The following is a 16,964-nucleotide window of genomic DNA, read 5'->3' as shown; positions in this document are numbered from 1 at the left end:
GGTTCGTAGATTTTCATGTATGTGATTGATTCACTTGTTTTTCCAAGTCTTTGTTGCAAGAGGGATCCAAGGTAGCTTCTACCTAGCCAGCCATCTTGGCCCCACCTCTCCCAGTCAAATTGAAGGTTTTAAGTTGAAGAATAATGAGGTCAGATTTTCACCTTAGCTAAACTATCTTGGCTCGTTTGTGAAGAATGAATTTAAGGCAACAATATGGTTGACAGATTATATCATAGGTTACTATAGTAGTCTATAGTAACATACAGCATATGCTTCATATGCATGTGAAAGCTGGACAATGAATAAGCAAGACTGAAGAATTGACACCTTTGAATTGTGGTGCTGGCGAAGAATATCGACTGCACTGTGGACTTCCAAAAGAACGAACAAATCTGTTTTGGAAGAAGTACAACCAGAATGCTCCTTAGAAGTAAGGATGGTGAGACTACATCTCACACACTTTGGACATGTTATCAGGAGGGATCAATCTCTGGAGAAGGACATCATGCTTGGTAAAGTAGAGGTCAGTGAAAAAGATGAAGACCCTCAATCAGATGGGCTGAGAACCTCGCTGAAACAACTGGCTCAAGCATAGCAGATTGTGAAGATGGTGCAGAATTGGGCAGTGTTTCGTTCTCTTGTATGTAGGGTCGCTACGGCACCTAACAACAACAAAGTAGGCTAAGCCAGGGATGATGAGGAAGTGAATTAAAGAGAGGGAGAATAGCAAAGACAGACAGAGATAGAGTTGGGATATGTATATATATAGTGTTTTAAGTGAACGTTTACAGAGCAAATTAATTTCTCATTAAAAAATTTACACACAAATTGTTTTGTGACATTGGTTGCTATCCCTGCATTGTGTCAGCACTCTATCCCTTCCCTTTCCACCCCAGGTTCCTGTGTCCATTCCTCCAGTTTTCCTGTCCCTTCCAGCCTTCTTGCCTTTGCTTTTGGGCAGGTGTTGCCCATTTGGTCTCGTATAATTGATTGAACTAAGAATTATATTCCTAACGTGTGTTATTGTTTGGTTTGTAGACTCATGTAATCTTTGGCTGAAGGGTGAACTTCAGGAGTGACTTCAGTTCTTAGTTTAAAGAGCGTCCAGGGGCTGTAGTCTCAGGGTTCCTCCAGTCTCTGTCAGACCAGTGAGTCTGGTTTTTTTTGCAAGCTTTTAAGACTCCAGTCACTACTCACCAAAGTTGGATGTAGAAACACTTTCTTTGTGAACACTGTTATGTCAATTGAGCTAGATGTCCCCTGAGACCATGGTCCCTAGCCCTCAGCCCAGTAACTTGGTCCCTCAGGGTATTTGGATGTGTCTATGAAATTTCTATGACTTTACCTTGGTGATGTTGTGCTGACTTCCCCTATAATGTGTACTGTCCCTTCACCAAAGTTACCACTTACTATCTAGTTAGTGATTTCCCCTCTTTTCCCCTCCCCTCCCTTGTAACCATCAAAGATTGTTTCTTTCTGTGTGTAAACCTTTTCTTGAGTTTTTATAATAGTGGTCTCATACAGTATTTGTTCTTTTGTGATTGACTTATTTCACTCAGCATAATGTCCTCCAGATTCATCCATGTTATGAGATGTTCTGCAGATTCATCATTATTCTTTATCATTGCGTAGTATTGCATTGTGTGCATGTACCATAATTTGTTTATCCATTCATCTAGTGATGGGCACTTAGGTTGTTTCCATCTTTTTGCTATTGCAAATAGTGCTGCAACGAACATGGGTGTGCATACATCTATTCCTGTGATGGCTCTTATTTCTCTGGGATATATTCCTAGGAGTAGGCTTGTTGGATCATATGGTATTTCTATTTCTAGCTTTTTAAGGAAGCACCACATATCGTTGCCTTAGTCATCTAGCGCTGCTATAACAGAAATACCGCAAGTGGATGGCTTTAACAAAGAGAAATTTATTCTCTCACAGTCTAGTAGGCTACGAGTCCAAATTCAGGCATCAGCTCCATGGGAAGGCTTTCTCTGTGGGCTCTGGGGGAAGGTTCATGTCATCAATCTTCCCTTGGCCTAGGAGCTTCTCGGAGCAGGGACTTCAGGTCCAAAGGACATGCTCTGTTCCTAGCACTGCTTTCTTTCTTTCTTCTTCTTTTTAAATTAATTTATTGTGCTTTAAGTGAAAGTTTACAAATCAAATCAGTCTCTCATACAAAAAGTTATAAACACCTTGCTATGTACTCCTAGCTGCTCTCCCCATAATGAGACAGGACATTCCTCCTCTCCACCCTGTATTCCCCTTGTCTATTCAACCAGCTCCTGTCCCCCTCTTCCTCCTCATCTCATGTCCAGAGAGGAGTTGCCCACATAGTCTCATGTGTCTACTTGAGCCAAGAAGCTCACTCCTCACCAGTATCATTATCTATCTTATAGTCCAGTCCAATCCCTGTCTGGAGAGTTGCTTTGGGAATGGTTCCAATCTTGAGCTAACAAAGGGTCCGGGGACCATGACCTTCAGGGTCCGTCTAGTCTCAGATCATTAAGCCTGATCTTTTTGTGAGAATTTGAGATCTGCATCCCACTGTTCTCCTGCTCCATCAGGGATTCTTTGCTGTTTTCCCTGTCAGGGCAGTGATCGGTGGTAGCCAGGCACCATCTAGTTCTTCCGGTCTCAGGCTGATAGAGTCTCTGGTTTATGTGGCCCTTTCTGTCTCTTGGGCTCATCTCTACCGTATGTCTTTGGTGTTCTTCATTCTCTCTTGCTCCAGGTAAGTTGAAAGCAACTGACGCATCTTAGATGGCCGCTTGCTAGCATTTAAGACCCCAGATGCCTCTCACCAAAGCAGGATGCAGAATGTTTTCTTAATACATTTTGTTACGCCAATTGACCTAGATGTCTCCTTAAACATGGTCCCCAAGCCCCTGTCCCTGCTACTCTGGCCTTCAAAGCATTTGGTTGTATTCAGGAAACTTCTTTGTTTTTGGTTTAGGCCAGTCGTGCTGACCTCTCCTGTATTGTGTGTTGTTTTTCCCTTCACCTAAAATAGTTCTAGTCTACTATCTACTGGGTGAATACTCTTCCACCTCCCTCCCCACCCTCATAACCATCAAAGAATATTTTCTTTTGTGTTTAAACCTTTTCTAGAGTTCTTACAATAGTGGTCTCATACAATATTTGTCCTTTTGCAACTGACTAATTTCACTCAGCATAATACCTTCCAGATTCCTCTATGTTATGAAATGTTTCACAGATTCATTGTCGCTCTTAATTGTTGCATAGTATTCCATAGTGTGAATATACCATAATTTATTTATCCATTCATTCGTTGATGGGCACCTTGGTTGCTTCCATCTTTTTGCTATTGTAAACAGAGCTGCAATGAACATGGGGGTGTGCATATATCTGTGTGAAGGCTCTTATTTTTCTAGGATATATTCCAAGGAGTAGAATTGCAGGCTCATACAGTAGTTCTATTTCTAGCTTTTCAAGGAAGCACCAAATTGATCTCCAAAGTGGTTGTACCATTTCACATTCCCACCAGCAGTGTATAAGTGTGCCAGTCTCTCTATAACCTCTCCAACATTTATTATTTTGTTTGTTTGTTTTGATTAATGATGGCCTTGTTGGGGTGAGATGGTATCTTATTGTAGTTTTGATTTGCATTTCTGTAATGGCTAATGATCATGAGCATTTCCTCAGGTATCTGTTAACCACCTGAATGTCTTCTTTGGTAAAGTGCCTGTTCATATCCTTTGCCCATTTTTTAGTGAGTTATTTGCCTTTTTGTTGTTGAGGTTTTGCAGTATCTTGTACATTTTAGAGATTAGACACTGATCAGATTTGTCACAGCCAAAAATTTTCTCCCAGTCTGTAGGTTGTCTTTTTACTCTTTTGGCTAAGTTTTTGGATGAGCCTAAGTGTTTTAGGAGCTCCCAGTTATCTAGTTTCTCTTCTGGTGTTTGTGGCTTGTTAGTAATGTTTTGTATACTGTTTATGCCATGTATTAGGGCTCCTAGTGTTGTCCCTATGGTTTCTTCAAGATCCTCATCGTTTTAGATTTTGTATTTAGGTCTTTGATCCATTTTGAGTTAGTTTTTGTGCATGGTGTGAGGTATGGGTCTTGTTTCTTTTTTTTGTAGATGGATATCCAGTTATGCCAGCACCATTTATTAAAGAGGCTGTCTTTTCCCCAATTAATGGACTTTGGGCCTTTGTCAAGTATCAGCTGCTCATAGATGGATGAATTTACATCTGGATTCTTAATTCTGTTCCATTGGTCTATGTGTCTGCTGTTGTACCAGTACCAGGCTGTTTTGACTACCCTGGCGATATAATAGGTTCTAAAATCAGGTAGAGTGGGGCCTCCCACTTTGTTCTTCTTCTTCAGTAATGCTTTATTTATCAGGGGCCTCTTCCCTTTCCATATGAAGTTGGTGTTTCATTTCTCCATCTCATTAAAAAATGCCATTGTAATTTGGATAGGGATTTTATTGTATCTGTAGATTGCTCTGGGTAGAATAGACATTTTCACAATTTTGAGTCTTCCCATCCATGAGCAAGGTGTATTTTCCCACTTATGTCGGTCTCTTTTGGCTTCTTGCAGTAGTGTCTTGTAGTTTTCTTTGTATAGGTCTTTTACATCTCTGGTTAGATTTACTCCTGAGTATTTTATCTTCTTGGGGGTTATTGTAAATGGTATTAATTTGATGACTTCCTCTTCAATGCTCTCTTTATTGGTGTAGAGGAATCCAACTGATTTATGTATGTTTATTTGTATCCTGACACTCTGCTGAACTCTTCTATTAGTTTCAGTAGTTTTTTTGAGAATTCATTAGGGTTTTCTGTGTATAAGATCATGTCATCTGCAAACAGAGATACTTTTACTTCTTCTTTCCCATTTAATGGACTTTGGCCTTTTGTCGAAGATCAGCTGTCCACAGGTGGATGGATTTATGTCTGGGTTCTCAATTCTGTCCCATTGGTCTAGGTATCTGTCATTGTACCAGCACCAGGCTCTTTTTACTACTGTGGCTGTGTAGCAGATTCTGACTGTGAGGCCTCCTACTTTGTTGTTCTTCTTCAGTAATGCTTTACTTATTTGTAGCCTCTTTCCTTTCCATATGAAGTTTGTGATTAGTTTTTCCATCTTGTTAAAGAGTGCTGTTGGAATTTGGTTTGGGATTATGTTATATCTATAGACCACATTGGGTAGTATCGACATTTTCACAATGTTAAGTCTTCCTATCCCTGAGCATGGTACATTTTTCCATTTATATAGGTCTTTTTCGGTTTCTTGCAGTACTGTTTTGTAGTTTTCTTTGTATAAGTCTTTAATGTCCCTGGTTAGATTTATTGCTAAGTATTTTATTTGGGGGGAGGGGCTGTTGGAAGTGGCATTGTTTTCCAGATTTCCTTTCAGAAGTTTTCTTTGCTGGTGCAGAGGAATCCGGCTGATTTTTGTATGCTGATCTTGCGCACTACTTTGCTGAATCTTATAAGTTCCAGTAGCTTTCTTGTGGAGTCTACGGGAGTTTCTATGTATAGGATCATATCATCTGCAAGTAGGGATAGTTTTACTTCTTTCTTGTCAGTTTGAATGCCCTTTATTTCCTTTGCTTGCCTAATTGCTCTAGCTAGGGCTTCCAGTACAATGTTGAATAGGAACGGTAATAAGGGTATCCTTGTCTAGTTCCCGTTATCAAGGGGCATGTTTTCAGTTTCTCTCTATTGAGAATAATGCTGGCTTTGGTTTTGTGTAGATACCCTTTATTATATTGAGTAATTTCTCTTCTATTCTTATTTTGCTGACAGTTTGTATGAGGAATCGGTATTGGATTTTATCAAATGCATTTTCTGCACGGACTGAGATGATCATGTGGTTCTTTTATTTATGTGGTGGATTACACTGATTGATTTTCTAATGTTGAACCATCCTTGCATACCTGGTATGAATCCCACTGGTCATGATGTATTCTTTTTGTATATGTTGTTGAATTCTATTGGCTAGAATTTTGTTGAGAGTTTTTGCATTGGTATTGATGAGGGATATTTGTCTGTAATTTTCTTTTTTCGTGGTGTCTGCCTGGCTTTGGTATCAGGGTTATGCTGGCTTCATAGAACGAGTTTGGGCAAATTCCTTACTTCACTATGCTCTGAAATATTTTGAGTAGTTTTGGCATGAGCTCTTCTCTGAATGTTTAGTATAATTCTCCAGTGAATACGTGCAGGCTAGGGCTTTTGTCAGTTGGGATTTTTTTTATTACCTCATCAATTTCTTCTTTTGTTATGGGTCTGTTCAGACTTTCTATTTCAGTTTGTGTTAGTTCAGCCAGGTAGTATGTCTAGAAATTTGTCCATCTACTCTAGGTTTTCAAATTTGTTGGAGTACAATTTTTCATAATATTCTGATATGATCCTTTTTACTTCAGTTGGTTCTGTTGTAAAAGAGTTCACTTTTTATATGTGAAAAAAAAATCTAAGTGAACATGTCTCAACAGATATTTGTTGGTGTAGGAGGAGACTTCTTAAGTGACCTTCATTTAGCTACCTTGCTGGTCTGAACTTCATTCTTCGTTTCTTCTGAAGAATATTCAGACTGATGCTAATGGTACACCAAACTTTCACAGCTAGCAAGCTAAACTTTTAGTAAGCCAGTGCATTTATGTTCTTATTGATTGGTTGAATTGTTATGTCTGTCCTCAGATATGTTTATATATAAGTGTATTTATAATTAAATTTATGATAACTTAATCATTACAAAAACTGATGAACTGTAAATGGAAAACAGTATTTCCTAAAAAACAAATTTGAATGATGTGGGAAGTTCTGGTAAAGGCAAATTGCTAAAGAGTGCCATCGAATTTGGTGCAAATGAGACAACTGTAAAAATACTGGAGAAATAATTAAAATCTAGATGGATTTTGATTGAAACCTCTGTTCAACTTTTTAGAATGCACTTTGCTCTGCTTTTTGACACTCTGACTTCAGCTGATCTTCAAAAAGATGAAAATGAAATTTGGAGTGTAGATGATAAATGGGTATGTTTATGCAAGAAAATCTCCAAAGAGCATCCCTAAATTAAATGAAATGGCCTATCTTTTTTTCATTCAAGTAATATGTTTAAGGTATGTATATAACATTTTAATGATTCTTTAACTGAATTTTTAGATTATTTGAACAAGTACTTGTTAGATAAAAATACTTCAGTGTATTAAATTAAAACTCATGGGATAAGTCTAGATTTAAGATAAAAACTTGAAATTTTAAACATTTAGGGGTAAGTTCAGGCAGCGTGTGATGATGGCATGAATTTAAGGTAATTTTTTCAAAATTTTTTATTATAAGCCACACTAAGAACTCTGTGTGTACACACACGCACACATACACACACACAAACTGACTATAAGGTTTCATGAAAACAATATCTAGCCTTACTGTATGACAAATTTTCTGATATTTTCTATTCTCTTCTATCCTAATCCATTCAATTTCATTAAAAATTCAGGTTGGTCTCACTCACTTAACCCACTGATTTAAGGGATGAAAAAGAAGCCCATAAAATAAATGTGTTTAGGAAAGACAGATAAGAAGTTAATTCTGGAGAGTATGAATTTATGGCAGTTAAGAATGTAGAGAGTTGCAGTAAAAGAAAGAAATGAATATTATTAGAGGCATCAGAGAGCCCACGTACGAAAGAGATGAGGGGTGTCCATTAGATTTGTCTGTTAGGATATCACTGGTCAGCTAAGCAGGAGCATCTTTTAATAGAGAGGTGAATGTGGGAGACAGAGACTTTGGGAAAAGTAATTTTGAAGTGAACCCCCTTCAGTGTAAACCATCTTTTTCCATTTTGAGTTCTTCTTCCTGATCATTCTCTGGCTTAACAAAGTCTTAGCTTCATTTCATCCAGTGCTTAGTAGCCACAGGAGAAGAAATTGGACTTTAGATTAACGAAAAAAAAAAGAAAGGAATTTATTTTTACTTTAAGACTGAGCTCTTCTCTAAGCTTTTGAAAAATATTTGACATTTTGACAGTCTGGTCTGAGAAGCTCGCATTTTCAAGTCTATAATACTAAGTACCTCTTAAAAATTACAGGGTGATTACAGTGCTCACCATCATCTGGCAGTCTTTTTGTCAGATCCGTGAATTCTTTTTCTGTGACCTTGACCCCCACGTTTTCTAAAAATGTATCCAGTTTATTGACATCAACATCCCCTCCTAAGGGACAGGAAAGGAATATGAGAAAAACTGAATGATTCTAAAACTGGACAGCATACTCATAGTAGTGCTTTCTTTTTCTTCTTTATTGAGCAGGTGTTTCTATTACAGTAAAAAAAAATTCATTTCTTAGTATTATTGCTAAGATTTGTATGACAAACACCAAAACTCTAGTCTTGTCCAGAGAAAGGCAATAGGAGAATTAGAACCTGTTCCCTTAAATCTTATGTTGCAAACATGCCCACAGAGAAAAATATTCTTAAAAAGGGTTGAAAAGCTAGAGATGGGCCATGTAATATTCTACAAAACAGCAGTTTTATTTTTGTTGCCTGTACTTTCAATTTGCCTCTGCTTTAGACTGGAATTCTTTTTTTTTTTTTTATTGTGCCTTAAGTGAAAATTTACAGCTCAAGTTGGTTTCTCATACAAAAATTTACACACACATTGTTATGTGACCCTAGTTGCTCTCCCTATAATGTGACAGCACACTTCTCCTTTCTACCCCGGATTTTCTGTGTCCATTCAACCAACTCCTGTCCCTTTCTGCCTTCTCATCTTGCCTCATTTGGTCTCACGTATCTACTTGAGCTAAAAAGCACACTCTTCACGAATATCATTTTTTGACTGGAATTCTTGTCTGGCAGCCTTCACACTTCACCTTTTGACTTTTTATTTTCAGGTTATTGCTCCCTTGAGGATGAGTTAGGAAAAAATTCAAGAAAGGCTAAAACTTCCTGCGGTACAGGAAACTACTAGGTAACTTGCAGATGTACTGAAGGAAGCATAAATAAGGACTCAATTATGTAGGAAAAGAGAGAGAACTCATGTCTCAACAGTACAAATAAGGGTCTCATACCAAGCCTTTTCATTGTGCTTCTTACTCACGTTTGAGAGATTTTATGCCTTTCATCAACCTTTTCTGATGCACTTTTCCATCATCTATAAAACATAGGACATTATGAAAATCAGTACAGAAAGATCTTAACCTCTTAATTTCAGAAAGGATTTAAAAATCTTTGCCTTAGGAACATTTCCACGCAAATAGATAACATACATACAAAAATGTTCACTATCAGTGGTATGTCAATGAAACACAAATCATAACAATGAGACGCTACCCCCCACCCCATACCCCGTATTGGGAAAATAAAATTTTCATATGCTGCTGATGGGAGTTCAAATTACAATCACTTTTCTGGAAGGAAATTTGATAAAATAGATAACGTATCTTCTATTTTGCAACTCTACTTAAAAGAATTTAATCTCAGGGCATTTAAGTATGTTTGCAAAGATTTATCGGTAAGATTTCCAAATAAAAAATGACATATATTCATAGACAGAGATCTGGAAATAAATATTTCAAGTTTTTGACAGTAGTTATCACTTGGAGGTGGGAATAGAGATGGTTTTATTTTTGCTTATCTGCATTGTCAAAGTTGTCTATGGTGAATATACATATTACATTGTGAAGAGATAAGTTATAAAAAAAATTATATACACATAAATATGCTATCTATCTTCCTTCCTTTCTACCTACCTAGGCATCTTTCTTAAAAGCACTGGAAAGAAATGCACCACATTATTAATAGTAGTTACCTTTGGGTTATGGAATTAAAAGCATTTTTAATTTTTCTATTTCATCTAATAATGAAGTTAAGAAATGTATCATTTTCTCAATGTACAAAATTACCACTTTTTTTTTTTTTATAATAACTTTTATTAAGCTTCAAGTGAACGTTTACAAATCCAATCAGTCTGTCACATATAAGTTTACATACATCTCACTCCCTACTCCCACTTACTCTCCCCGTCTTGAGTCAGCCCTTTCAGTCTCTCCTTTCTTGACAATTTTGCCGGCTTCCCTCTCTCTCTATCCTCCCATCCCCCCTCCAGACAAGAGTTGCCAACACAATCTCAAGTGTACACCTGATATAATTAGCTCACTCTTCATCAGCGTCTCTCTCCCACCCGCTGACCAGTCCCTTTCATGTCTGATGAGTTGTCTTCAGGGATGGTTCCTGTCCTGTGTCAACAGAAGGTCTGGAGAGCATGGCCGCCGGGATTCCTCCAGTCTCAGTCAGACCATTAAGTTTGGTCTTCTTATGAGAATTTGGGGTCTGCATCCCACTGCTCTCCTGCTCCCTCAGGGGTCCTCTGCTGAGCTCCCTGTCAGGGCAGTCATCGATTGTGGCCGGGCACCAACTAGTTCTTCTGGTCTCAGGATGATGTAGGTCTCTTGTTCATGTGGCCCTTTCTGTCTCTTGGGCTCTTAGTTGTCATGTGGGCTTGGTGTTCTTCATTTTCCTTTGCTCCAGGTGGGTTGAGACCAATTGCTGCATCTTAGATGGCTGCTTGTTAGCATTTAAGACCCCAGACGCCACATTTCAAAGTGGGATGCAGAATGATTTCATAATAGAATTATTTTGCCAATTGACTTAGAAGTCCCCGCAAACCATGTTCCCCAGACCCCCGCGCTTGCTCCGCTGAGCTTTGAAGCATTCATTTTATCCCGGAAACTTCTTTGCTTTTGGTCCAGTCCAATTGAGCTGACCTTCCATGTATTGAGTGTTGTCTTTCCCTTCACCTAAAGCAGTTCTTATCTACTGATTAATCAATAAAAAAACCCTCTCCCACCCTCCCTCCCTCCCCCCCTCGTAACCACAAAAGTATGTGTTCTTCTCAGGTTTACTATTTCTCAAGATCTTATAATAGTGGTCTTATACAGTATTTGTCCTTTTGCCTCTGACTCATTTTGCTCAGCATAATGCCTTCCAGGTTCCTCCATGTTATGAAATGTTTCAGAGATTCGTCACTGTTCTTTATCGATGCGTAGTATTCCATTGTGTGAATATACCACAATTTATTTACCCATTCATCCGTTGATGGACACCTTGGTTGCTTCCAACTTTTTGCTATTGTAAACAGAGCTGCAATAAACATGGGTGTGCATATATCTGTTTGTATGAAGGCTCTTGTATCTCTAGGGTATATTTCGAGGAGTGGGATTTCTGGGTTGTATGGTAGTTCTATTTCTAACTGTTTAAGATAACGCCAGATAGATTTCCAAAGTGGTTGTACCATTTTACATTCCCACCAGCAGTGTATGAGAGTTCCAATCTCTCCGCAGCCTCTCCAACATTTATTATTTTGTGTTTTTTGGATTAATGCCAGCCTTGCTGGTGTGAGATGGAATCTCATCGTAGTTTTAATTTGCATTTCTCTAATGGCTAATGATCGAGAGCATTTTCTCATGTATCTGTTGGCTGCCTGAATATCTTCTTTAGAGAAATGTGTGTTCATATCCTTTGCCCACTTCTTGATTGGGTTGTTTGTCTTTTTGTGGTTGAGTTTTGACAGAATCATGTAGATTTTAGAGATCAGGCGCTGGTCGGAGATGTCATAGCTGAAAATTCTTTCCCAATCTGTAGGTGGTCTTTTTACTCTTTTGGTGAAGTCTTTAGATGAGCATAGGTGTTTGATTTTTAGGAGCTCCCAGTTATCGGGTTTCTCTTCATCATTTTTGGTAATGTTTTGTATTCTGTTTATACCTTGTATTAGGGCTCCTAGGGTTGTCCCAATTTTTTCTTCCATGATCTTTATCGTTTTAGTCTTTATGTTTAGGTCTTTGATCCACTTGGAGTTAGTTTTTGTGCATGGTGTGAGGTATGGGTCCTGTTTCATTTTTTTGCAAATGGATATCCAGTTATGCCAGCACCATTTGTTAAAAAGGCTGTCTTTTCCCCAGTTAATTGACACTGGTCCTTTGTCAAATATCAGCTGCTCATACGTGGATGGATCTATGTCTGGGTTCTCAATTCTGTTCCATTGGTCTATGTGTCTGTTGTTGTACCAATACCAGGCTGTTTTGACTACTGTGGCTGTATAATAGGTTCTGAAGTCAGGTAAGGTGAGGCCTCCCACTTTCTTCTTCTTTTTCAGTAGTGCTTTGCTTATCCGGGGCTTCTTTCCCTTCCATATGAAATTGGTGATTTGTTTCTCTATCCCCTTAAAATATGACATTGGAATTTGGATCGGAAGTGCGTTAAATGTATAGATGGCTTTTGGTAGAATAGACATTTTTACTATGTTAAGTCTTCCTATCCATGAGCAAGGTATGTTTTTCCACTTAAGTATGTCCTTTTGAATTTCTTGTAGTAGAGCTTTGTAGTTTTCTTTGTATAGGTCTTTTACATCCTTGGTAAGATTTATTCCTAAGTATCTTATCTTCTTGGGGGCTACCGTGAATGGTATTGATTTGGTTATTTCCTCTTCGGTGTTCTTTTTGTTGATGTAGAGGAATCCAAGTGATTTTTGTATGTTTATTTTATAACCTGAGACTCTGCCAAACTCTTCTATTAGTTTCAGTAGTTTTCTGGAGGATTCCTTAGGGTTTTCTGTGTATATAATCATGTCATCTGCAAATAGTGATAACTTTACTTCTTCCTTGCCAATCCGGATACCTTTTATTTCTTTGTCTAGCCTGATTGCCCTGGCTAAGACTTCCAACACGATGTTGAATAAGAGCGGTGATAAAGGGCATCCTTGTCTGGTTCCCGTTCTCAAGGGAAATGCTTTCAGGTTCTCTCCATTTAGAGTGATATTGGCTGTTGGCTTTGCATAGATGCCCTTTATTATGTTGAGGAATTTTCCTTCAATTCCTATTTTGGTAAGAGTTTTTATCATAAATGGGTGTTGGACTTTGTCAAATGCCTTTTCTGCATCAATTGATAAGATCATGTGGTTTTTGTCTTTTGTTTTATTTATGTGATGGATTACATTAATGGTTTTTCTGATATTAAACCAGCCTTGCATACCTGGTATAAATCCCACTTGATCAGGGTGAATTATTTTTTTGATGTGTTGTTGGATTCTATTGGCTAGAATTTTGTTGAGGATTTTTGCATCAATGTTCATGAGGGATATAGGTCTATAATTTTCTTTTTTTGTAATGTCTTTACCTGGTTTTGGTATCAGGGAGATGGTGGCTTCATAGAATGAGTTGGGTAGTATTCCGTCATTTTCTATGCTTTGGAATACCTTTAGTAGTAGTGGTGTTAACTCTTCTCTGAAAATTTGGTAGAACTCTGCAGTGAAGCCGTCCGGGCCAGGACTTTTTTTTGTTGGGAGTTTTTTGATTACCGTTTCAATCTCTTTTTTTGTTATGGGTCTATTTAGTTGTTCTGCTTCTGAATGTGTTAGTTTAGGTAGGTAGTGTTTTTCAAGGAATTCATCCATTTCTTCTAGGTTTTCAAATTTGTTAGAGTACAATTTTTCATAATAATCTGAAATGATTCTTTTAATTTCATTTGGTTCTGTTGTGATGTGGTCCTTCTCATTTCTTATTCGGGTTATTTGTTTCCTTTCCTGTATTTCTTTAGTCAGTCTAGCCAATGGTTTATCAATTTTGTTAATTTTTTCAAAGAACTAGCTTTTGGCTTTGTTAATTCTTTCAATTGTTTTTCTGTTCTCTAATTCATTTAGTTCAGCTCTAATTTTTATTATTTGTTTTCTTCTGGTGCCTGATGGATTCTTTTGTTGCTCACTTTCTATTTGTTCAAGTTGTAGGGACAGTTCTCTGATTTTGGCTCTTTCTTCTTTTTGTATGTGTGCATTTATTGATATAAATTGGCCTCTGAGCACTGCTTTTGCTGTGTCCCAGAGGTTTTGATAGGAAGTATTTTCATTCTCGTTGCTTTCTATGAATTTCCTTATTCCCTCCTTGATGTCTTCTATAACCCAGTCTTTTTTCAGGAGGGTATTGTTCATTTTCCAAGTATTTGATTTCTTTTCCCTCGTTCTTCTGTTATTGATCTCTAGTTTTATTGCCTTGTGGTCTGAGAAGATGCTTTGTAATATTTTGATGTTTTGGACTCTGCAAAGGTTTGTTTTATGACCTAATATGTGGTCTATTCTAGAGAATGTTCCATGTGCGCTAGAAAAAAAAGTATATTTTGCAGCAGTTGGGTGGAGAGTTCTGTATAAGTCAATGAGGTCAAGTTGGTTGATTGTTTTAATTAGATCTTCCGTGTCTCTGTTGAGCTTCTTACTGGATGTCCTGTCCTTCTCCGAAAGGGGTGTGTTGAAGTCTCCTACTATAATTGTGGAGGTATCTATCTCGCTTTTCAGTTCTGTTAAAATTTGATTTATATATCTTGCAGCCCTGTCATTGGGTGCGTAAATATTTAATATGGTTATGTCTTCCTGATCAATTGTCCCTTTTATCATTATATAGTGTCCTTCTTTATCCTTTGTGGTGGATTTAAGTCTAAAGTCTATTTTGTCAGAAATTAATATTGCTACTCCTCTTCTTTTTTGCTTATTGTTTGCTTGATATACTTTTTTCCATCCTTTGAGTTTTAGTTTGTTTGTGTCTCTAAGTCTAAGGTGTGTCTCTTGTAGGCAGCATATAGATGGATCGTGTTTCTTTATCCAGTCTGTGACTCTCTGTCTCTTTATTGGTGCATTTAGTCCATTTACATTCAGGGTAATTATAGATAAATAAGTTTTTAGTGCTGTCATTTTGATGCCTTTTTATGTGTGTTGTTGACAATTTCATTTTTCCACATACTTTTTTGTGCTGAGGCGTTTTTCTTAGTAAATTGTGAGATCCTCACTTTCATAGTGTTTGACTTTATGTTAGTTGAGTCGTTACGTTTTTCTTGGTTTTTGTCTTGAGTTATAGAGTTGTTATACCTTTTTGTGGTTACCTCATTATATACCCCTATTTTTCTAAGTAAAAACCTAACTTGTATTGTTCTATATCGCCTTGTATCACTCTCCATATGGCAGTTCAATGCCTCCTGTATTTAGTCCCTCTTTTTGATTATTGTGATCTTTTACCTATTGACTTCCATGATTCCCTGTTATGTGTATTTTTTTTTTAATTAATCTTAATTTGTTTGTTTTTGTGATTTCCCTATTTGAGTTGATATCAGGACGTTCTGTTTTGTGACCTTGTGTTGTGCTGATATCTGATATTATTGGTTCTCTGACCAAACAATATCCTTTAGTATTTCTTGTAGCTTTGGTTTGGTTTTTGCAAATTCTCTAAACTTGTGTTTGTCTGTAAATATCTTAATTTCGCCTTCATATTTCAGAGAGAGTTTTGCTGGATATATGATCCTTGGTTGGCAGTTCTTCTCCTTCAGTGTTCTGTATATGTCGTCCCATTCCCTTCTTGCCTGCATGGTTTCTGCTGAGTAGTCAGAACATATTCTTATTGATTCTCCCTTGAAGGAAACCTTTCTTTTCTCCCTGGCTGCTTTTAAAATTTTCTGTTTATCTTTGGTTTTGGTGAGTTTGATGATAATATGTCTTGGTGTTTTTCTTTTTGGATCAATCTTAAATGGGGTTCGATGAGCATCTTGGATAGATATCCTTTCGTCTTTCATGATGTCAGGGAAGTTTTCTGTCAGAAGTTCTTCAACTATTTTCTCTGTGTTTTCTGTCCCCCCTCCCTGTTCTGGGACTCCAATCACCCGCAGGTTATCCTTCTTGATAGAGTCCCACATAATTCTTAGGGTTTCTTCATTTTTTTAAATTCTTTTATCTGATTTTTTTTCAGCTATGTTGGTGTTGATTCCCTGGTCCTCCAGATGTCCCAGTCTGCATTCTAATTGCTCGAGTCTGCTCCTCTGACTTCCTAGTGTGTTGTCTAATTCTGTTATTTTATTGTTAATCTTTTGGATTTCTACATGTTGTCTCTCTATGGATTCTTGCAACTTATTAATTTTTCCAGTATGTTCTTGAATAATCTTTTTGAGTTCTTCAACAGTTTTATCAGTGTGTTCCTTGGCTTTTTCTGCAGATATCCTAATTTCATTTGTGATATCATTAAGCATTCTGTAAATTAGTTTTTTATATTCTGTATCTGATAATTCCAAAATTGTATCTTCATTTGGGAAAGATTTTGATTCTTTTGTTTGGGGAGTTGGAGAAGCTGTCACGGTCTGCTTCTTTAAGTGGTTTGATATGGATTGTTGTCTCCGAGCCATCACTGGGAAACTAGTTTTTCCAGAAAATCCGCTAAAAAAAAACTGCAGTCAGATCCCTATCAGAGTTCTCCCTCTGGCTCAGGCTATTCAGATGTTAATGAAGCCGCCTGGGGAGGGTGGGGGAGGGAACAGAGAGATAGGAGAGTAGCACCTCAGAATATAGCCAGAGTTGCTTGTCTTGCTTGGAATGACTCTTATATCTGAGATTCCCGCGGGCGCGTCGCCTATGTGTGCTGTCTGTGTGGAGATTGCCCCCGGGGGGTCTGGCCCGCTGGAGTCACGGTCAGATCCTCCGCTTCCAGCCCCACGCCCAGCGTCAAGGCTCCCCTACTGGGACGGTGCACTCTCGACTCCAAAATCAGTCGCTGCCTCCCGGGGACTTCTCGTCCCTCCAGCCGCGTGGCCGTGCCGCCCCCGTGAACCAGGTGGGCCCCCTCCCGGGGTTAGTTCAGATGGGTGGAGTAGCTCCCCGTGCTTGTGCCGCGACCGAGTGTCCCGGCTGGAACGCTGTTCTCCCCGCTCCAATACCAGTCGCTGCCTCCCGGGGACTTCTCCTACCGGCTGCGTCCCACGCCGCCCGCGCGACCTGGATGGTCACCTTCCCGGGGTTAGTTCAGGGGGTGGAGCAACTCTCCGTGTTTATGGCGTACCTGCGTGCAGTCCAAATCCCTGTGGGACGGTTCCCCGGCTCGGATGCTACTCTTTCTGCTCCAAGATCAGTCACTGCCTCCCGGGGACTTCTCCTAACGGCTGCGTCCCACGCCGCCCGTGGAACCGGCTAGTCC

General features: G+C 38.6%; 1 protein-coding gene across 1 annotated transcript in view; it reads right to left on the bottom strand.

The window, feature by feature from the left end:
• EFCAB3 (EF-hand calcium binding domain 3) overlaps positions 1 to 16,964 on the bottom strand; it is a 573,675-nt gene that overhangs the window by 124,742 nt on the left and 431,969 nt on the right. The window contains exons 143-144 of the mRNA XM_049861611.1: positions 9,071 to 9,124; positions 8,081 to 8,185 (exon numbers count right to left, since the gene is read on the bottom strand). Of these exons, the coding sequence (XP_049717568.1) occupies positions 8,081 to 8,185; positions 9,071 to 9,124 (159 nt within the window). The remainder of the gene's footprint in view (positions 1 to 8,080; positions 8,186 to 9,070; positions 9,125 to 16,964) is intronic.

The sequence above is a fragment of the Elephas maximus genome, chromosome 19, assembly GCF_024166365.1.
Source record: "Elephas maximus indicus isolate mEleMax1 chromosome 19, mEleMax1 primary haplotype, whole genome shotgun sequence".
Taxonomy (NCBI): Eukaryota; Metazoa; Chordata; class Mammalia; order Proboscidea; family Elephantidae; genus Elephas; species Elephas maximus.
Note: the sequence above shows the minus strand (reverse complement) of the source record. Positions and strands in the feature narration are given on the sequence as shown.